This window comes from Neltuma alba, unplaced genomic scaffold (assembly GCF_004799145.2).
Source record: "Neltuma alba isolate B1F8T4 unplaced genomic scaffold, ASM479914v2 tig00012255_pilon, whole genome shotgun sequence".
NCBI classification, from domain to species: domain Eukaryota; kingdom Viridiplantae; phylum Streptophyta; class Magnoliopsida; order Fabales; family Fabaceae; genus Neltuma; species Neltuma alba.
In genome coordinates, this window is record NW_021636781.1 from 16,475 (window position 1) to 39,355 (window position 22,881).

General features: G+C 30.8%; 3 protein-coding genes and 1 pseudogene across 3 annotated transcripts; 2 read left to right on the forward strand and 2 right to left on the reverse strand.

Moving 5' to 3' along the window:
* Window positions 1-3,398: 3,398 nt before the first annotated feature.
* Window positions 3,399-4,131, forward strand: LOC114725584 (organ-specific protein P4-like). Its single transcript, XM_028912110.1, has 2 exons — window positions 3,399-3,519; window positions 3,675-4,131. Exons 1-2 carry the CDS (start codon window positions 3,469-3,471, stop codon window positions 3,939-3,941), a joined length of 318 nt encoding a protein of 105 aa, XP_028767943.1. The 5' UTR covers window positions 3,399-3,468; the 3' UTR covers window positions 3,942-4,131.
* Window positions 4,132-7,365: 3,234 nt separating this feature from the next.
* Window positions 7,366-8,176, forward strand: LOC114725550 (organ-specific protein P4-like). Its single transcript, XM_028912078.1, has 4 exons — window positions 7,366-7,416; window positions 7,573-7,661; window positions 7,697-7,882; window positions 7,929-8,176. Exons 1-3 carry the CDS (start codon window positions 7,366-7,368, stop codon window positions 7,836-7,838), a joined length of 282 nt encoding a protein of 93 aa, XP_028767911.1. The 3' UTR covers window positions 7,839-7,882; window positions 7,929-8,176.
* Window positions 8,177-9,501: 1,325 nt separating this feature from the next.
* LOC114725575 (uncharacterized) lies at window positions 9,502-11,315 on the reverse strand (annotated as a pseudogene).
* A 7,372-nt stretch (window positions 11,316-18,687) lies between these two features.
* LOC114725573 (BURP domain-containing protein BNM2A-like) lies at window positions 18,688-20,008 on the reverse strand. The gene is made up of 3 exons (XM_028912103.1): window positions 19,858-20,008; window positions 19,359-19,751; window positions 18,688-19,263 (listed from the first exon to the last, which is right to left on the reverse strand). The coding sequence occupies exons 1-3, from the start codon at window positions 19,909-19,911 to the stop codon at window positions 18,892-18,894; spliced, it is 819 nt and encodes a 272-aa protein (XP_028767936.1). The 5' UTR covers window positions 19,912-20,008; the 3' UTR covers window positions 18,688-18,891.
* Window positions 20,009-22,881: the final 2,873 nt, after the last annotated feature.

Sequence of the window (22,881 nt, forward strand, 5' to 3'; positions counted from 1 at the left end):
CATAGGGCTGAAGGTGGTCATCTCAAAAGTTTTCAACTCTGACAAGTCACTGTATATATAATACCTTTATTAAATGTTGCATGTGAAATGGAACACACCTAACATGCTCGAAACCAAGTGAAGTGACAAGGAAAAGAATGTCCTCCACTGGTCACCCATATATATGTGTGTATATATATATATATGTATATATATAAACACATGTAATTTGCTTCTATTTATAAAGCAAAAAGAGATAAAGGTTTTTTTGTCCTATTTATAAATCATACTATTAAATTTTTTATATGAGTATACACTTTTGTTTTTTATTTATTATTGTGTTAACTTTAATTTGTTCTTATGTTGTTGAATTTTAGGACAGAGATAATGAAATTTAAAAAATTTTCTTAGTTTGCTTAAAATATGTTGAAAATGACTTATAAATAGAATAATAATAGTATCATTCTCTGGTTCTATTTGTAAGTTACTTACAATATGTTTCACATAACTCTCATTTAAAATTTAATAACTTTTTAATTTTATCCTTATTTAATATATATTATATCTTATTTGAATGAAAAAATCGACACAATATTAAATGAAGGGTAAAATTGTATATTCATGTGAAAGTTTTCTCTCTCTACCCTATAAATATGACTAAGAAATTGTTTTTCTCTCTGCCTTATAAATAGAATAAGAGGAGTATATATTGTGCTTCTGTACTCATCACATATAGGGTCATCTATCCATACAAGTCAACCATGGATAGTAGGTTTCACAAGCCCTTTATTAAAGGCTGTCATTATTCTCAACTAATGGCATTCCTTTATGTGTCTGAATGCAACACATAAAGCCCTTTGAAGCCAAGCAAAGTGACCCTTACAGGTTTAGTCAAACTTCTTTTATCATCATTACGAGTACCATACAAACATATTTCGCACAGATCATCCACAAGAATATGCTTGGCTTTCTCATAGCATATATGAGACCTTTCCACAAGCTTCATATTGACATTAATTATAGATTGATTTTGTATTCATTAAGGCCCCTCTTCTTATTAAACACAAACTCATATGCCACATAAATAAAATATGATACTCCTCCGATCCTTAATATAGGACCCAATTCTTGAGTTGATTTTGGTCCCAAATATAAGACCAATTTCTCATATTTATCAATTTTATCTAAATTACCCTTATAAATACTCCCTCAACCATAATTAAGTAAAAGAGGGAGATGGGGCATTAAGAAAGATGATTATGGTGTTTTAGGAAAAATGTGTCAATTTTCTTATAATTAACTAACTTACCTAACTTCCTTAATCTAATCAAATTAGTTAAATGGGTCTTACATTAAGGACCGGAGGAGTATTATTTATTCTCAAGTCTGAATTATTTTGCTTCTTCATCTACTTCTTTTGTGTTTGTTCAGTTTTTTTCTTTCTCTAAACGCTGTCGATTCTAACATATATTACATCATATATATACATATATAATTGCTTTGAAACCTTTTATAAAGCGATAATAATATTAAGAAAAACAGCAACCCCTTTTGGTGCTGATAACCAAACTATTTATGGCTTAATACCAACCCAACAAATTAACGTGCTAGCTGATGATTCCTTCAAGAGGAAGAAGTGGAGGTAGCTAAGCTTTCTTTTCTTTATACCTTCCCTTAATAGTTTGATGATGTTGAATATGTGCAGAACCTAATCTATGAGAGCCAATGGCTTTTCTCAAAAGTTGAGCTATTTCTCTCTTTAATGGGTTGAATACTATTTCATTACAATGAAGCAACTTATAAATCTCACTATTTGATGACTTCCGATTTAATTTCTAGGTTTATTACTTCTAATGGCCACATTTTCAATTGTCATTAATATATATTTTTAATTATTGGAGCTTGAGTGGCATCGCAGTTTTTCCTCTCCCATGATCAAGAAAACAAATAAAATTATTAGATCAAAATTCTTTATATTTAGTAATATAGGGATACACGATATATATTTAGTGAAAGGATAAGAATAAAAGGTAATTTTATATACTTGTCTCTCTTATATACTAAAACCTCTAGCCATCAAAGATATTTTCCTTCACACTTGAAAAAAGAAAAAAAAAATAGCGAATTGGCAACTACATGATAATATGACACGCATGAAATTGGAACTTGTGAATAGTATACTACCTCTTACCTTAAATATAAGAGCTAGTTGGAGGTTTAATTTAATTTTAAATATAATGCTCAATCTACTTTTTTTTATTATATTTATCTCTTTTACCTCACATAATCTCTATGGTAATTGTAAAAATTATTTCAGTATACATAATTAATAAGAATATTTTAGTAAAAACAATACCTATTTATTATAAATAACTAATTTAACTAATTTTTTTCTTTAAAAACACATATATCATAATGATCCATCAGACTCACAATTCTAGTTGACTTTAATTAAAGAAAAAATGGCAATCGATCCTTTTGGAGAACTTTTACAATTTGTGCAGTATAACTCTGTCAATGTCATATAACTTTATCTCATAGCCGTTTGAAAGTTGCCTACATGCATGAATCCACAATAATCATATCAATGCCCTCAATTTAATCTATTCGATCTTTCTTTGACTTTATAATACAAGATCGTGTTTAAATCCTAAACCTCTATCAGTCAACTTTATTATATGAATTCACGTAACTAGTTGGTTTTATCTATTTTATTTGTCTACTTGAAGTCCCACTTACGCCTCTTTATGTGCAAGGAGAAAAATAAGAACCTATCTTTAAAAAGAAGAAGAAGAAAAAGAAGAACGTATCTGCTTTTGTGCGAAAGGATAAAGTAGGACCTTATATACCCCCCTGTTGTTATGTGTGTGTGTGTGTAAGTAGGACCTTCTAGATGGCCATTGTGTGTGTGAACCTATCCTTAGAAGAAGAAGAAAAAGAAGAACGTCTCTGCTTTTGTGCGAAAGGATAAAGCAGGACCTTGTATACCCCTTTGTTATTATATATGTATGTATATGCGTGTGTGTGTGTGTGTGTGTGTGTGTAAGTAGGACCTTCTAGATGGCCATTGTGTGTGCGTGTGAGAGAGGGGGGTGAAAATGCCATTATAAATAAATAAAGAGACAAGGGCATTTTTTGAAATTAGTTATGGACGTGTCATAATTTTGTAAGGGATCTCGTGTTAAGAAGCAATGGGTAGGAACTTAATTATATGAATAGGAAGGGAGACACAGCAAATGGAAAACCTTTGACTCCCGAATTTGATGTCATATGCTGCCTAGCTATAGTCACACCTTATCTTTGCCTTCCATTTTCCCTTTGAAAGCCAACAGCACAATGCCCGCACCACAAACTTTTTCAACCACATTTATCATTTCAATAAACTTAATACACTTTTCGCCTATTATAAAAGGATATGGTCTCAGATCCTTAACCTCACACATCAATCCTTAAACTCACAAGTCTAGCCCCAAAAGAAGAAAAAGCACCATGAGATCTATCTCTGCAATATTCAGCATCATCTTCTTCTCTTTTCTCCTGGTAAGCTTTTCCTCAACCTCGTCTGATCTGCTATCAATATTCTTCGATCTCCAACTTTCTACTCATTATTATTCATGCATAATTAAGCTTTCAGTTTTTGGATACACACGCACACACTATAATAACTTACTGTTATTAAACTCTGTGAAGTACAGTTCGTCAGCCTCAGCTATGCAAGAAAAGACGTGGGAGATTATTGGAAGAACGTGATGCAGAATCAACCTGTGCCGGAAGCCATTAAAGACCTGGTTGTAAAGGATTCTCCATCATCAGAACTCTCAGAAGCAGAAAATAACAAGAAGGATCGCTTCGTTAGGGACTTTGATATAAAACCAAATGTTATAATATATCACTCCCATGATGTGCCTGAAAAGACTAAGCCCTCTGTCAAGAACCTTGACTTAACTGGCAACAAGGGTTGATTTGAGGGCAAAAAGAAACACTATATATATATATATATATATATTATATGCTAAGTAATTTGATAATATCTCAGCTGGATGATGACGTTTGTATCGCTGAGAGATGAAGTATATTGAGTGTCTTGTATTGAAAATGAGATGTAACAAGCATATTAATGTTATAAATCTGTGATTCAGAATCTCTCTTGCATATATATTCATCGTAGAAATCTTCTTGGCTGTTATTAGTCGTATGCTGCATCAGTTAGTGTCTTTTTTCTGCAGAATTCTCATAATCTATGAAATCATGTTGTGCCTTGTTGATTCCCCCCTCCCAAGGTAGAGCCTAACACTATGTTTTGTACAGGGTTTTTGAGGGAGGGAGTTAGTCCTCTCTCCTCATTTGGTTGATGCATTTTTTTAGGAAGGGAGGGGAGTTGCTCCCCTCCATTTGTTTGGTTGAGATATTTTTTAAAGAGGGGACGGGCTCTTCTCTCCTCCTTTTTCCTTCTAGCCTCCCCTCCAAAAGTAGGGTTTTTTGGAGGGAAGACGAGAGATAAAATTTTAAGTTTCAAAGTCATTTAATTTCAAAATTAGCCTAACTAAAACACTTTAATATCTTATATGCCCTTTCAGTTTGTTAACCCTTAATCAGCCTTAAACATTTTCAAGCAAGAAAGTTCCCTTGAATAACTAGCTAGAGGCCGTCGAGATAGTTGTCTCCAAAGTTTGTAAACGTTGTTAGACCTCTTTTCTCTTCTTCTATTGTCATTATTTTATGCCATATTTTCTTTTACCTTCAATGCCTCTTCTTCGATTGAAACCCATCACCTACTGTTTCTTACATGTGACGGTATCTTGCAAGTTAAAGTTGGTGAGTTGTATTATATATATGTTTATACCTTGATAAAATAAAAAAGTGAAAAAATTCATTTAAATTTTATAAGATTAAAATAGTTAATTTTTTATTAGAACAAAATAAGATATCGTTAAAATTCCTCCCATTCCCTCCCCTCTAATAAATCCAAACAAGAGATCATTAAAATTTCTTCCCTCACTTCCCTTTTCCTACCCTCCCCTCTGTAGCTACCTTGCCTTTTCTTCCGATCCTCTCTCTTTTTCTTCATTAAAATCCCTCCCTTTCCCTTCCCTTAGTTGAGCCAAATACAGCATAAAAGTATGTTTGGATGGGAAGAAAATTAGGGAGGAAAGAATATTAGGAGGGAAACTCTCAAAAATAGTAATTTTTTTTTTATTATTCCTGGAAGTTTTTCTTCCTAGTATTCCCTCCTCCTACTTTTCTCACCATCCAAACATAGCCTAAGAGCCTAAGGTTTTGAGCAGAATCGAAACTGCAACCTCCTATTTATGTAGAAGAGTTTTCATGCCACTTACGTTATTGTTGGTATTGTTTTTGGACGATGTCTCAGCAACTTGTTTCTTTTTTTTATTATTGTTCCTTCACTCTGTTTTAACACGTCAACGTAACTTGTATCAGTTAATTATGACTTTAAAAATTTTTATCAACCTGTTGGATTAGTTTTTTTTATTTCGTAACAATTAAATATGATGACGTGGGCATATAAATCATTTCTGTTAATACACACACAAAGCCCATACTCTGTTTCATCTTGGTTCCTTCTCTACTTCTTCCCCCCCCCCCCCGGTTACTCTGAACACAAGTGATCAAAATTGGACAAACTCACATAATATCAAACACTTAATTAACTCTTCAATTGTATCAGCATTTAAGTTTTAATTCAAATCTTGTGTTCGGCTCCTTCGACGGGCAAGAATATGGTCTACTGATTTCTATTATTGATTTATATGTCTCAATTGATTTCCAATTCAACTACAAGAGGATATAAGTCTTCTTTACCGTGTTGAGTTATCAATTTTAAAGTATGGTTTATAAATTTAAAAGATAACTTATAGATATGCACAGTCGACAGAGAAATCATTTTTTTAAAAATATAAAAAACCGATGAAATTATTATGTAAATTCACTTCTAAATCTACAAGAGTTTTGGCTAAATGTAAATCTAAGAGACCCTTTTTTTTTGTGCAAATATTAATGTATTTATTTTTTTGAAAATTTACTTGTAAATTTGGGATGTTTGACTTATAATTATTAAAATATTAATATTTCAATTAAAAAAAAAGGAAAAATTAATTTTTTAGTCCTTCAAGTTTTAACTCAGTTGTGACTTAGTTCTTCAACTATGACTTGATGTAACTCAATCTCTAAACTTTTGACTCGTTTAAAACTCAGGGCTTCAAATTTACGCCAATTAAAAATTGTATCTTTATTATCTATAAGTCAAACTGAGTTATTCAACGTGGCATGAATAAGCTGCCATATAACAGCCACAGAGCATAAGGAAAAAAGGGCGAAACACCTGGCAATTATCGATTCCAAAGAAAAGGTAGTTCCCGGAGAAGACAACCCAATTTCGACATTGAAACTGTTATCCTCAATGACTGCTCATTAAAAAGCCTGAGCACTGGGATCTAGGAATATGTTTACTTTTTCCGCTTGCATAGACGTTTTCTATTGTAGCAATGGACTTCCTTTTCTCCTAATGATGCTTTAGACATATGAACAGTTGAATATAATAGCTCACTAATAAGAATCCTCCTCCTCCACCGTCTTGATATTTTCTTCTTCTTTTTTTTTTCCAGTTGTTTTGCATAATTAACAGGAATATTTCAGTAAAACAACACCTCTTTATTATAAATAATTAATTTAACTAATTTTTTTAATATTTACAAATTAGTTTTTTAACTTTTATATTAGGTACGGGGGGACAGTATTTCTTAAAAACATATATATCATAATGGTCCATCAGACTCATAATTCCAGTTGACTTTAATTAAAGAAAAAATGGCAAGCGATCATTTCGGAGAACTTTTATAGTCAATGTCATATAACTTTATCTCATAGCCGTTTGAAAGCTGCCTACATGCATGAATCCACAGTAATCATCTCAATGCCCTCAATTTAATGTATTCGATCTTTAATTTCTTTGACTTTATATTACAAGATCGAGTTTGAATCCTAAACCTCTATCAGTCAACTCTATCTGCTTTTTTTTTTTTTTGAAATTAGTGATGGATGTGTCATAATTTTTCAGAGGATCTCGTGTTAAGAAGCAATGGGTAGGACCTTAATCATATGAATAGGAAAGGAGACACAGCAAATGGAAAACCTTGACTCCCGAATTTGATGTCATATGCTACCTAGCTATAGTCACACCTTATCTTTGCCTTCCATTTTCGCCTTTGAAAACCAACAGCACAATGCCCGCACCATAAAACTTTTTCAACCACATTTATCATTTCAAATAAACTTTTCGCCTATTATAAAAGGTATAGACTCATATCCTTAACCTCACACATCAACCCTTAAACTCAGAAATCTAACCCCAAGAAAAGAAAAAGCATCATGAGATCTATCTCTGCAATATTCTGCATCATCTTCTTCTCTCTTCTCCTGGTAAGCTTTTCCTCAACCTCGTCCTCTATCACTATTCTTCGATCTCTAACATTCTACTCATTATTATTCATGCATAATTAAGCTTTCAGTTTTTGGACGCACACACACACACACACACTATAATAACTTATTGTTATTAAACTCTGTGAAGTACAGTTCGTCAGCCTCAGCTATGCAAGAAAAGACGTGGGAGATTATTGGAAGAACGTGATGCAGAATCAACCTGTGCCGGAAGCCATTAAAGACCGGTTGTAAAGGATTCTCCATCATCAGAATTCTCAGAAGCAGAAAATAACAAGAAGGATCGCTTCGTTAGGGACTTTGATATAAAACCAAATGTTATAATATATCACTCCCATGATGTGCCTGAAAAGACTAAGCCCTCTGTCAAGAACCTTGACTTAACTGGCAACAAGGGTTGATTTGGGGCAAAAAGAAACACTATATATATATATATATATATGCTATATAAATGTAAGACTATACTAGTGTGTATATCTTACATTTAGGACAAGTATGATAATATCTCAGCTAGATGATGACGTTTGTATCGCTGAGAGATGGAGTATATTGAGTGTCCTGTATTGAAAATGAGATGTAACAAATATATTAATGTCATAAATAAGGGATTCAGAATCTCTCTTGCATATATATTCATCGTAGAAATCTTCTAGGTTGTTATTAGTCGTATGCTGCATCAGTCAGTGTCTTTTTTCTGCAGAATTCTCATGATCTATAAAATCATGTTGTGCCTTGTTGATTTTATTCCCCCAGGACAGACCCTAAGCCTATGTTTGGATGGGGAGAAAATTAAAGAGGAAAGAATATTAGGAGGGAAAACTCCCAAAAATAGTAATTTTTTAAAATTATTCCTGGAAGTTTTCCTTCCTAGTATTCCCTCCTCCTACTTTTCTCACCATCCAAACATAGCCTAAAAGTCTAAGGTTATAAATAGAATCGAAACCACAACCTCCTACTTGTGTAGAAGAGTTTTCATGCCACTTACGTTATTGTTGGCACTGTTTTTGGATGATGTCTGAGCAACTTGTTTCTTTTGTTTATTATTGTTCCTTCATTCTGTTTTAACAAGTCAACGTAACTTGTATCGGTTAATTATGACTTTAAAAATTTTATCAACCTGTTAGATTGATAATTTTTTTATAACTTCGTATCAAATATGATGACATGGGCATATAAATCATTTCTGTTATACACACACAAAGCCCATACTCTGTTTCATCTTGGTTCCTTCTCTACTTGTTTTCCTCCCCTCCCCCCTCTGTTACTCTGAACCCAAGTGATCAAAATTGGACAAACTCATATAATATCAAACACTTAATTAACTCTTCAATTATATCAGCATCTTTAATTCAAATCTTTTGTTCGGTTCCTTCGATAGAGAAGAATATGATGTACTAATTACTCCTCTGGTCCTAAATATAAGACTCGTATACATCATAGATGTATACGAGTCTTATATTTAGGACCAGAGAAGTACTATTATTGAGGCAGAGCGTATTAATTAGACACACATATATATGGGTTTGGAAATAAGAAAAATTATGATTTATTTGTCTCAATTGATTTCCAATTCAACTACGAGAGGAAGTCTTCTTTACCATGTTAAGTTATCAATTTTAAAGTATGGTTTATGAGTTTAAAAGATAACTTATAGATATCAAAAGTTGACAGAGAAATCATTTGAAAAACCGAAGAAAATATTATGTAAATTCACTTGTAAATCTACGAGAGTTTTGGCTAAATGTAAATCCAAGAGACTTTTTTTGCAAATATTAATGTATTTATTTTTTTTGAAAATTTACTTGTAAATTTGGGATGTTTGACTTATAATTATTAAAATATTAATATTTCAATTCAAAAAAAAAACTTTCTTGGGCCGGTAAATAGTCTTTGGACAATGATCAACGCTAACAGAGTGGTAGGTGACTAGTCAACGATCAATGACAGTCAGTTAACCCCGGTCAACGCTAGTCAAACGGTAAGCGAGTTTAAAGACTTTTGTGTCATCTCACAAAAAATTTAATCACAACCAAGTCTTATTATGAAGGAGGGAAAACGAAGGAATTAATCCATTCAAACTTTTTATTTATGAAATACGAGTAACCCACAAGTTCAGTTAATATTCTTATCAATTCTAGTAACACACCACACCATATATAAATAATACACATAACGATGCACCACACGTGTCTATAACCTTATTCTGGTTCATTCATCAGAATAGGCAGACACATTAGGCCTGGGTTCAAAGTCATTTTTGACTTCATCTTCCCCATAAGCTGACACATTGGGCCTTGGTTCAAAATCTTTCACAAATTTTTTTTTCCTCATCCTTGCCATATGCAGATACGTTCGGTCTTGGTTCAAAATCTTTCGTGAACTTCTTTTTCTCGTCCTTGCCATATGCTGAGACATTTGGTCTTGGCTCAACATCTTTCACAAACATTTTTTTCCTCGACCTTGCCATATGCTGAGACGTTTGGTCTTGGCTCAAAATCTTCTGTGAACTTCTTTTCCTCGTCCTTGCTATATACTGAGACGTTCGGTCTTGGCTCAAAATCGTCTGTGAACTTCTTTTCCTCATCCTTGCCATATGCTGAGACGTTTGGTCTTGGTTCAAAATCTTTCGCGAACTTCTTTTCTTCGTCCTTGTCATATGCTGAGACATTTGGTCTTGGCTCAAAATCTTTCTCAAACTTTGTCTTGTCCTTGCCATATATTGAGACATTCGGTCTTGGCTCAAAATCCTTTGCAAACTTCTTTTCATCGTTCTTACTATACGCTGAGACATTTGGTCTTGGTTCAAAATCTTTCGTGACCTTTGTTTTCTCATCCTTGTCATATGATGAGACGTTTGGTCTTGGCTCAAAATCTTTTGCGAACTTCTTTTTCTCGTCCTTACCATATGCTGAGACGTTCCGTTTGGGCTCAAAATCTTTGACGAACTTTTTTTCCTCATTCTTACCGTATGCTGAGACATTGGGTCTTGGCTCAAAATCTTTCATGAATTCATCTTTTTCCTCCACTCCAACATCATCATCGTTGTAGGCTGAGACATTAGGCCTAGGTTCAAAATCCTCTGCAAATCTCTTCTTTTGCTGAGCTCCAATCTTATCGTCGCTGTAAGCCGAGACATTAGGCCTCGGTTCAAAATCTTTCATGAATCTTTTTTCTGTGGCGGCAGGATGGCCATTATTGTAAGACGAAGTACCAGGCCTGGGCAAATCGATCTCTTCTCGTATGATCATCTTTTGTGTGGTAACAGGAGGCTGATTCTGATCATATTCGTCATCACATTTGTGGTTCTTCGATCCTTCAACAAGATGATTGTGGGAGTGAATCGAAGGACTACGATGAATAAGGCCTTGGATTTCTCTAGGCATGGCCTCATCTTTCATAATCATTCTCCAGTATTCTCCTGGATCTTTTCTTGAGGTTGCTGTGTCAGCCAACTATTCCACACAAAAAACAAAGAGACAAGTTAATTTACTGATGCAAATTAAAACTACTCATTATACTGAGACAGAAAATAGATATTAAGATGATGGAAATAGTTATGATGAGCAGTTCAAGTGCCTCTTCCGATTAGTTGAGGAGAAGTGATTCTTTCACTGCATGAAATTTTGTCTCAGAATATAAAAACACGTAGTTTAAGATAATGGAAATAGCTATGATGAACAAATTAAGAACCCAATAAGCAATAATTATTCACGGAATAAGAGGCTATGATATATAATTAAAGGGAACTTAAAACAAGTTAGAATGAAGGGAAGGAAAACGCACCAGGATGAGGAAGAGGAGAGGAACCAGAACAGAACCTGAAAGTCTCATGATGATCAATCAAGAAACCAGAAAGTTCTAAGTTTAATTTGAAGTTGATTTGTGAGTGAAGGGACTCTCCAATCTCTGTCTATTTATAGGCCAAATATCACACATGATAGTTTCTTTAATTTGCTTACTGTATATTGAAATTGGCGGCAACATAAGAAATTCGCATCCGTACTATTGACATATATGTGTATAAATATATATATAAATATTTCAAGGACTTAAGGGGCTTTTTTTGGTATTACTAAGAGTAATTAAGAAGCGTACAAATTATTTTATTTTCAGATAGAAATGGGGTAGGTAGAGGATTAGGAAGGATCGAACTAGTAATCAGGGCAGTTTAAAGATGAAATTAATGGGAGAATACACACACAAGAAGAGAACAATTAAGAGAAGTTAAAATAATGCCTTTTTTATTGTTTATTATTTATAAATGGCATCAAATTATTAGAAATTAGAGGTCTGCCTCTATATTTATACTGAGTCTTAATTAGATAAGTCACCTTGCTTATTATAAATCGTAAATAGCTCGTTTCTGACCATTTTTATACTATTATTATATTCGGTACTCAACCTTTTTTATGAATTTTATTATCAGATATTTGAATAACCGACTAAACGAGTTCATGATTGCCCCTCTCAACATAAGTGTCTAAAACTCGAACTTGAGACCTAAAAAAATTTAACAGAGCCTCACACACCTATTAAGCACGATTTTTTAGGCTGAATAGATACATTAATATTAATGCGAAAAAGAGACACAGATAAAGGCAAAGATCTATTGGGTGGCATCATTTGCCATTATGCTGTCCACATATGTATGCATACGTATATATTATATTTATAAAATCACAAAATCACATGCTAAACGAGGATCCCATTCCGTATTATATACTACCTCTGCTCCTTAATATAAAATCTTATTTGATTTTTATTTTGGTCCTAAATATAAGATTATAATCTACTTTGTCTCTCATATTTATGCATTTTTCAAGATAGTCATTCTAACAATAGTAATTCTAACCAACACACTTGATTAACAAAGATATTTTAGGAAAGACAACACCTATTTATTACAAATAACTAACTTAACGTCTTTCCTTAATCTCCTCAAATTAGTCAACTGGCTCTTATAATTAGGACCGGAGGTAGTATAATATTACCTCTTATACTTAATATAAAAGCTAGTTTGATATTTAATTTGGTTATAAATAAAAGATTCTAATTCATTTTGTCTATCATTTTATTCATATTTTTTCAAAATAATTCTCATAATAATTGCACAAGTTAAAAATTTCATCACATAATAGTTCTAGCTAATATATATAATTAGTAAGGATATTTTAGAAAAGATAACACCTACTTATTACAATAACTGATTTAACTAATTTTCTTAATTTATTTAAATTAGTCAACTAGCTCTTATATTAAGAATCCAAAGTAGCAGAAAATTAATTTTTTATGCAAAGAAATTAGAGATATGATATTTATTATTATTTAGCTATAACTATTTTTTTTTATCTTTTCAAGTCACTGAGTATGAGAAAAATTCTCATTTATAGTTCTTTTAGTTTTGTTTCGCTCCGCATACTACTTAAATGAAAGGAGAAAGGTTGATATAGCTTACTTGGGATAAATTGTTAATATTTCCTTATTTCAAAAGGGTTAATTAATCTGCAAGTCCTTATAGTTTCAACCAATTTTAAATGAGGTCTTTATAGTTTTTTTTCTTTTTATCAGGTCCTTATACTTTCATTTGTTTTTAATTAAGTCCTCGCATTTATTTTTCTTTTTATTAAGTCCTTATAATTTCACTAAATTTTTAATCAGGTCCATCTAGTTTTAATTTTTATTTATTAATTAAATATAAACTTAATTAAATAAATTAATACTGAAATATAAAATATTAATAATTAAATTAAATTAATAACTATATAATAAAAGATAATTAATATAATTCATTAATTCAGGAAAATTTTTTAGAACAATTATTTTTTTGAAAAAATTATTATAATAATTTATTATTTTTAGAATATTATTCTTTATAAACTAATATTAAATAACAAATACTATTTTATGTTTATAGAATAGTACTATTAGAATTTATAAAATAAAGAATAAAAAATTTAGGGACTCAATTAAAAATAAGGTGAACTTATAAGGACTTGATAAAAAAATAAATACAAGGATTTAATTAAAAACAGGTAAAAGTATAAGGATCTGATAGAAAGAAAAAAAATTATAAGGATCTGATTCAAAATTGGTTGAAACTATAAGGATTTTCAGATTAATTATCCCATTTTCAAATAACGGGAGGTTCTGAATCTCAAGTGCCTGCCATGCATAATAATTTTTTACCATTTTAATTTTAATGTAAGCATGTTTTAGTTAATTTAATTCAATCTTAACGCTATTTAAATTATTTTTCAATTCGCATGCATAATATAATTTTCAGGCAGGCGGCAGAATATCACAACTCCCAAGTGCTAGCCGAATAACTTTTCTCAAATTATTGTATTTCGCTTCTGCTATTTCGTCTAACAAATGGCTGAATTTGTATACTCATAAAATATTTAAATTTTGAGTGACCTAAAACGTTACCTCACTTTTTCAAAATAATTGTTACTTTAGAATTTTTGCAATCGTTCAAAATACTTGTTTCAGAATTTAAGCGGTTATTAATTATTTCTGACAATTTTATCCTTTTTTCTAATATTATAATCTACTTCATTTTTAAAAAAAAGTATATAAATCAAATTTTACAGTAATTTATATTATTTAATAATTTTTATTGATATGTAAACCCCAAAGTAACATTTATTTTTAAATAAAAAATTTCTGGGAGTTCCATTCAAAAACCATATTTTTTCTGGGAGTCAGCATCGCATATACGCAAGAGATCTTCTGCAGGTACAAATAAAAAAAAGATACGAGCGAGTAGTTTAATTGGTTGAAGTAGGTACCCCAAACAAAAAAGAAGATAAGAATGTAATTAATTGATTCATTGACTGAAGTCATTGCCAATTGAAGAAACACAGAACGATCCCGTTGAAAACGACTTGGTGGAGTATCTGATCATGGTTTGGTTAATTAATTTAATATGAAGATCTGGCCTCCCATAATTTTTAACTAATAGTGTTAATATATTAATACTCCCTCCGTTCCTTATTATAAGAGACATTTGATGCTTATAGCACGTGCCTATATATAAAAGACACTTAAAAGCTGTCTCTATTTTTTTGTATTGATTTCCTATTTTACCCATATTTATTGTCTCCAACTCACTCTCTCTCCTTTCTACTTCTCTTTCTTTGAATAATTTACCATTATTCTCTCTCATGCTCTCTCTCCTTATTAATGGGGGCCTTTTTGTATTCTCTAATTCATTCACAAGCCGTAGCTTGCATTATATTCTCATTTAAGCGGCTTTTTTGTCTCAAAATTTAAAATTCCGCCCCTTCTTAATCAATTTAAGATTAAGGGGAAAAAAAGCAATACTCCTCTAATTCTTAATATAAGACATATTTAACTAATTTTATTCGATTAAAAAATTAGATAAGTTAATTAATTATAAGAAATTCTTCTCAGGTCTTTAAGATAATATCCATTTAACTAATTTGATTAGATTAAGGAAGTTAGGCAAGTTAATTCATTTTAAGAAAAATAACACATTTTTCCTAAAACACCATAATCATCTTTTTTAATACCTTCTCTTTCTTTTCTACTTGATTATGGTTGAAGAAATATCCATAGGGGTGATTTAGATAAAATTGATAAAAATTATAAATGAATCTTATATTTAGGACTAAAACCAACTCAATAATTGGGTCTTAAGGACCGGAGGAGTATGACATATTTTTCATAAAAAGCATAATCATTTTTTTAATATCTTTCCTCCCTCACTTACTTGATTATGGTTGAGAAAGTATCTATGAGAATAATTTAGAAAAAATTGATAAATATGATAAATAAGTCTTATATTTAGGACCAAAATTAACCTAATAATTAGGTCCTATATTAAGGACCAGAGAAGTACTTTCCGCCTCTCTAATTTCATTCAAATTTCGTAATTTCTACTTAAAAATTGATCAATTATGTGGTAGTTATAGAGATATATAGGAATTCAACACCAAAAAAAAAAAAAAAAAGAAAGGCAATCGAAGATTTTTATTATGGCAAGTTCAAACTCATAATTATTGAAAGTTTTCCAGAATGCTTTAATGCTGAAGGTGACAAACGAAAACCGACAAATGAAGCCTACTCAGATGGCTAATAATTAAGAACATAATAATTGACCCATGTCAATAATGAGTTGCCGACGGGAAAAAAAGATGAAGAGTTGTGGCTGCATGACTGTGGCACCTCTGAAAATTGATTTGTCTTAATTAATGTCATTTTTTAATATCAGCATTTCTTGCACAATTTTATTCTCTTTTTTCTTTTTGTCTATTTTTATACAAGTATATATTCCTCTACTCCCTAATACAGAGCACAGGATATTAATTCATTTTATTTCTTGTATTTATAATTTTTTTCAAAATTAATTTGTTTAACTCAAATTGATGTATATAATCTAATATTGTACAACATATTTTAGAAAGATATGTCATATTTATTATAATTTATTTATTTAACTTTTTTAATCTATAAAAATTAGTTAATTAGTTATTATATTAAGTATTAGAGATAATTATTAAGTAGATGTTACAAGTACAAATATAAAGGAGGAGCTCATCTCAAAAAATTAACTTATTAGGCGAAGAGTCTGTTGAACTTATAAACCTTATAAACCCAATAAAAAACTTCACTTGACTTTTTGGCGTTGAGAACCCTCCATGTATAGCCTTCTTTGTGAATATTGGCATCTCAATAAGAGTGCACTTTACAAAGCTAAATTTAAAGGAAGAGCTCGTTCTAAAAAAATTTGGCCTATTACGTGGGAAAGCTCTTTGGACTTATCCCCACTTCTCTTGATAGGCTTTCTAATGTAGAATATTACACTACAAAATAAGTTTTATATTTAGGACCGGATGAGTATATTTTTTCTCTCTTCTTACAAAAAGGAAAGAGGTAGAGAAAAAGAGAAAGAAGAATCCAAGTGGGGTAATCGTAATATGCGTTGATTGATGATCTTGGCACATTATGAATGTCGCGTTCTTTAAAATCGGATAAAAACAACAGCATGAAGTTCTTGTCTGAATAAGCAACCATAAAGCTGATCTTGCCTGAATAAACAAGCATATATATATATATATATAGACACACACTCACATACGTATGTGTGTGCATAATATTGCATGATTGCCCATTGTTATTTGTCATAGGCATAAACTAAACACGGGAAAGGAGTCGTGAATAGAAAGGATGCCAATTTTCCTATAAAAATAATAACAATTTTGAGTATTAATCGATGAATTATTCATCAGGTGATAATTTAAAAAAAAAAAAAGTTCCCTATATAAGGTTCTCATTATATTTTGCTAAATTTTTGTGTCGACGGATATGATCAAACTGACATCATCTTCCATAATTCATTAACTCCATGTTTTGTGATTGATATATTCATAAAGAAAATGGTAGTAATAATTCACTTTATTGCATGTTTTATACAACCTTGATCTTAAACATAAAACCTAATTGACTAATTTAAAAAAAATTAAAGAAGATACTAAATTACTTAATTATAATATATGTTATGTAATCTCTCTAAAATATTTATGTATATTACTCCTCCGGTCCTTAATATAGGACTTAATTGTTGAGTTGGTTTTGGTCCTAAATATAAGACCCATTTATCATATTTATCAATTTTCTCTAAATTATCCCTATGGATACTCCCTCAACCATAATCAAGTAGAAAAAAGAGGGGGGTATTAAGAAAAATGACTATGGTGTTTTTTAAAAAAAATGTGTCACATTTCTTATAATTAACTAACTTACCTAATTTTTTTAATCTAATCAAATTAGTTAAATAGCTTTTATATTAAGGATAAGAGGAGTACTAAATTATATATTAATTTATAAGCGAGTCAAATCAGTTTGGAGAAATACGATAAATATAAATATTTTAAAATAATTTATAGTAACTTTCCTAATCTCCTTATATTAATCAACTAGATTTTATAAAGATCTCATGAACATCAAAAGATGAAATAATGTCCATCCTTTAATGAAGAAGTATATAACATTAATTGCTTATTGGTTATATACACATATATAACGTGCATGTTGGCCAATTACTTTATTAGTCTGATAACTGGCCACGTTATCCATGTTTATTACTTTCACTGTTTTCTAACAAAAACATAATTAGTCATAATGGAATCTTTAATTATGATCTAATCAAAAAAATAAGAATGGGAGATGGTGACCGATCACCAGTTTAATTTGTACTCTTTATAATAGGAATAATGGAATGATCAATGATACCTACTGAATTGATTTTTTGTTGCAGCATACTTATCTCCAATTCCATGATATCATTAAAAAGAAATATATTAATAAAACTTTATTCACAAGGGCCCCGGTAAAATTCATTCATTATTCGAAAGTGACAGACGATGTGTTAGGTTTTTACCGGTCGATCTGCCAATATACATATATTAGTATCATTTTAGCTTTTAATTTAGACAATTAATTTCAATACCTCTTCATATCAGCACCGAGAGAATTTATAAATAAGAGTGTGTTAAAACAATCAAACTATGGTTTTGGTGGATTTCAACACGTGAAACCAAATAAATTCTTAATCAAATGAGTACTTGACGACAATGGATTTCATCTATGGCCATTTTTTTTTCTTTCTTAATGTGTAAATTAAGTGATCTACTTTGACAAAGTATTGATTTTTTTTTTGGTTGCAAAATTTGAATCTATGTTGGTTTTACGCAGAACCAACGTGGAAATTAAAATGTTAAAAATTATCACCAAAACAAAATTAAAATGTTAAAAATATATCTTGTAAGTGAATAGCCATAGCGACAGAAATGAACAAGGAAGGAACCTACATGAATACGGCGAACTAAACCAACGATTATCAAGAGACTGGATAATTGGTTTAACTTATTTTAAATGATTTTACATTATACAAAATAAATATGTAAGAGGAGTATTGTCTGCCTGTCCGGTAAAGTATAAAAGTGTCCCAAACAAGGAAGAAACTATATTATTACTATCTATGGACCCAAAATATATAGGAGTTAGACAAGAGGTTTTGCTTTAATTCTAAATACAAGACCTCAATTAATTTTGTATTCTAATATATAGGGTTTTCATTATAGTTAATTATATTTAATGCACATGATTAAAGAATAGTTTGGGAAAACTAACACTTGTTTGTTACTAATAACTAATTTAATTAATTTATTTAATATTAGAAATTAGCTACCATAATAGATATCCCTCTCATAATTTAGAACATTATTAACAATAATATTTTACTTGTCATACATGAAAGGAGAGATACATGATCAACTTAAAGACACCCTGCTAAAGCAAGTCCACACTCCTCACTATCATAACACATCAAGTAGCTTAGAATTACCTCCTTTTTTATTTAAAACTTGACATTATTCAAATACATAGATATATAATTAATTAGAAGAGGGTAAAATTGCAGAAGCTAAGTCACATGCTTGAAAAGCCCTGGGTTTGCAGTTTAGGGACAAAGATGAGATGATCTGCTGGGAAGAAATGGCACACAGAAGAGCTTCCAGGAACAACTTTAAGAACCCTAAAGGAAATATGTGTAGGGCTCCACTGGGATGTGTCCAAGTGACAAACAACCATAGCTTCAACCTTATCACCATTTTCACCAACCAATGATATCTTATAAACCCTATTCTCACTTTTCTGGCTATGGCAGTAGAAAACTGCATAAGGGTATGGCATTGTGTGGCAAGCCACCATCTTTGGTGCTGGGATCTCCGCTAGGATTTCCAAGATTGTGTAGTTCTGGAAATTCACACTTGACTTGGTTTTGTGAGAAGTACTGAATGCCTGCGGACCCAGAACAAAAGAAAATTATTAACACTGTGCTATGTGATTACTATAATTTGACTGTGTTATTGAAGATTTATATATATAGACATCACCTGGATTCCAGATCCTGAACCAATCATTTCCTGAGCGAAGTCAAGCATGGATTCTAAAGAAGTAGCACAGAGCTTGATCTCTCCTTTGATGGTCTTGCTCTCACACTCTCTGAGAGTGTTTTCCATGGCCGCAGCTTGAGGAGAATCTTTGGAGAAAAAGAAGTGTTTCAGAAGATTTGGCAGTTGATTTAATGAGAAAGGAATTGAATCAGCTTCCTCTCTGGGCCAAAACTTTGGTGAGGCTGAAGGATCTCTCTTGGGGAAATGAATGGGCATTGTTTTCCCAATCTTTAAGTCTTTTAATGTGAAGAACACCATTACTGAAGGGTCCATATGATGATGATCCATATGCCCTCCACCCATTTCCATGGCTCCTTCACTTCCATAACAACTCTGTTAAATGATTTGAAAGAAAAGGAAAGGAAAAGTATTACTAATTTTCTCAGAAACCATACAGCAGAGAAGCTTTCAGAGTTTCAAGTAAAATGAATAACTTTACCATCTCAAGTAGAAGATTAAGAAAGAGGGTCCAAGATATAAACTTCACACCCATAATTCTTCTGGAATCAAAATGAATCTTTGCTCTTCTGTTCAACTTCTTCTGAAAAGACCTCAAGAAAGAGACTCTAATCAGTTTTCCTATGCAGGTTAGCTAGGTTGCAATCTGATTTTAAATAAATATATTTTTCCCCCAATAGGAAAGAAGTTGCAACTTGCAAGTCAACTAATAAATCAATCTTGGAGAGACATTCAAAAATTAAAGAGTAGTTACAGTAATTCCAATTAGCACATGAGTTGCTGTCACTCATGTTTTCAATGAGCATTTAATTTGATTTAAATTAAGTCTCTGTTCAATTTACGGAACCAATCCATGTAAGATGGGAGACATCTAAATGAGATTATTATGATATCAGCAAATAGCATTTCTACTACTAATAATTAACTACTAGACAAGTTATCGGTGTTTTGCTTAAAATTTGAGATATATCATATTGTTCATGGTTTATAAATAATGCGATTCGTTTAATTTTATATCTGATAATTTTTTTTTTGGAAAAAACTGTTGCTCTATGTCTTGGCTTATCTACAAATAATTTGATTTGACGGCCTTCAAAGTTTATAGCAAACCTTCTCAATTCCTTTTAAAAGTAAAAACTAAAAGGTTTAGGTTAATTTTGTAAAACCTGTTAAAAAAGTTCCTCTATTGACAACAAAATTTGGGTCTATGAAATTATCTAATTGTATTTTTAATTCTTTTTGCGATTGAAAATATAATTTATTTATGGACCATTTTCGTTTATGTCAATGATGAAGATTATGCATGATTAGAATTGGTAATATGGGTTGCATGCGCAAGTCTAACCCGTAAAAAATGGTTGGTTAGGGTTGGCTTTTCCACTAAATGAGCCTTTTTAATCTACACTACCAAATCCGTAACCTGGGCCAACTTGAGGGCTAACCCACATTTATTTTTTTATTTTTTAAAGTTTCTTAATTATTATAATTATATTATTATATATTATATCCTATCTAAAAAATTTAAAAAAATACTTATATAATTTATCTAGTACTTTCAATTAAATATTTCAAAGAAAAAGCAAAAAATTTATTATTTTTTTTGGATCTTGTATAAGAAAAAAATATTAAAAAATAAAATAAAAATTTCAAAATAAATAAATAAATAAATGTTGACGGTTTGCTAAGGGGTTAGGGTTGGCTAGAAGCCAACCTGCCTTCAAACGATTCTTTTCAGCTTAGCCCGCCATAGACTCAACCCATTACGGGCCAACTCACAACCCGCAGATTGATCCATATTACTAGCCCTATGTATGATTATGTGGTTTTGCCCACCACGTGAATACGTATGGTTGTGTTTGTGCAGATTAATGAATGGTAGGGCATGAATTCTTTGGACTTACACATCTTCATTATTATATGTTATCACCACACTCATATTTCTTAAATTTAAAATTTATTCAGCTAATTTGATCAAAGTGCGTATCCACATCATCTTGATTATAAAAGAAAAGAAAATACTATTTAAATTGATATGGAGCTCATTTAATTGGCTACTAGAAATCAAAGCTTGTTAACATAAAGTAATTAAATCAATGAAATGGACTAGAATACCCTCCAATTTTGCTCAGCATGGAGTAGTTAAGATAGATTAAGAATTGATTAAATTAAAATCACAGGCCGACATTATTGAAACAAATGAACTAATAACCGGGTTCAAAAACAAGTATAATATAAGATATTAGTGCAAAGATTTAAAAAAACCATTTAGTTACATTATATAATTCTTTTTTTTTTGTGAACTACATTATATAATTCTTTTTGAGTACAATGATATGTTTTAAAATGGAAAATTAATCACAATGTTATAGTTACATCTTTTATAAACAAAATGTGTTTCTTATACCTCTGTTATTATAATTTATTCTGAATAATCTCAGAACAAATATTTTAAGAGCTGCCATGTCCAAGAATCTTTTCAGAATGGCGTGATTTACGGCCGATATTTTCATTGTGTTAAACATGCTTAAGTACTTTTTCCTCATCGAATTCATTTATATTACTTTGAGCTTTCAAATGAGGAAAGCAAATAAGTGGGAGATGGTGGCCTGCCAAAGGGGTAATCCAAATTATAGACGCAACTTAGCTTTTAATAATAATATATGAGATTTTATGAGATTCAATTCTCATTTGTTTACCCAAAGTTGTTTCCTTGTGAATGAACATATAAAGTTGAAAGAGAAATTTATTAATTTAATTATCACCTGGATCAGGGCCGGAACACATGAAAAATTTGTTATTTTGCTTGAACATGTGTGATTTAATTATTCCTAATTTCTAATATAAGAGCTAGTTAAAGAGTTGGGTTTTATCTTAAATATAAGATATTAATTTATTTTGTTACCACCTCACCATTTTTTAAGTTATCTCTGTTAATTGCATATGTTAAAAAGGTTTGCATAAAAAAGTTATTTCGACGCCAACGATTTAAGAATGTATTTTAACAAAACCAAACCAACACAAATTTTCAACAAATAATTAATTTAACTAATTTTTTGATTTATTAAAATATTTAAGTGGATGTTGTAGTACTACTTCTGGTCCTTAAAATAACAGCTAGATAACTAGTATTAAAAAAGTTAGTTAAATTAATTATTTATCATAAATAGGTGTTGTCTTTCTTAAAATATTTGTTAATCATTTGCATTAGAATAAAATTTTTAATTAATATGTGTAATTGCTATGGGGCTGTTTTGAAAAAAAATAAATAAATATGAGAGATAAAATTGATTAAGATTTTATAATTAAGACTAAAATAAATTTTTAACTAACTATTATATTTAAAACCGAAAGTAGTATTGAGGATCAGAGCCAGTAATTATTAATTACCAAAGTTGTTTTTGTCAAGTGACATTCACAGTGATCCTATGTAAAGTAGTGAAATGATGAATCGACAATATCAACGTATTGTCAATTATTTTCCAACAGCAAGATATAACTGATATGC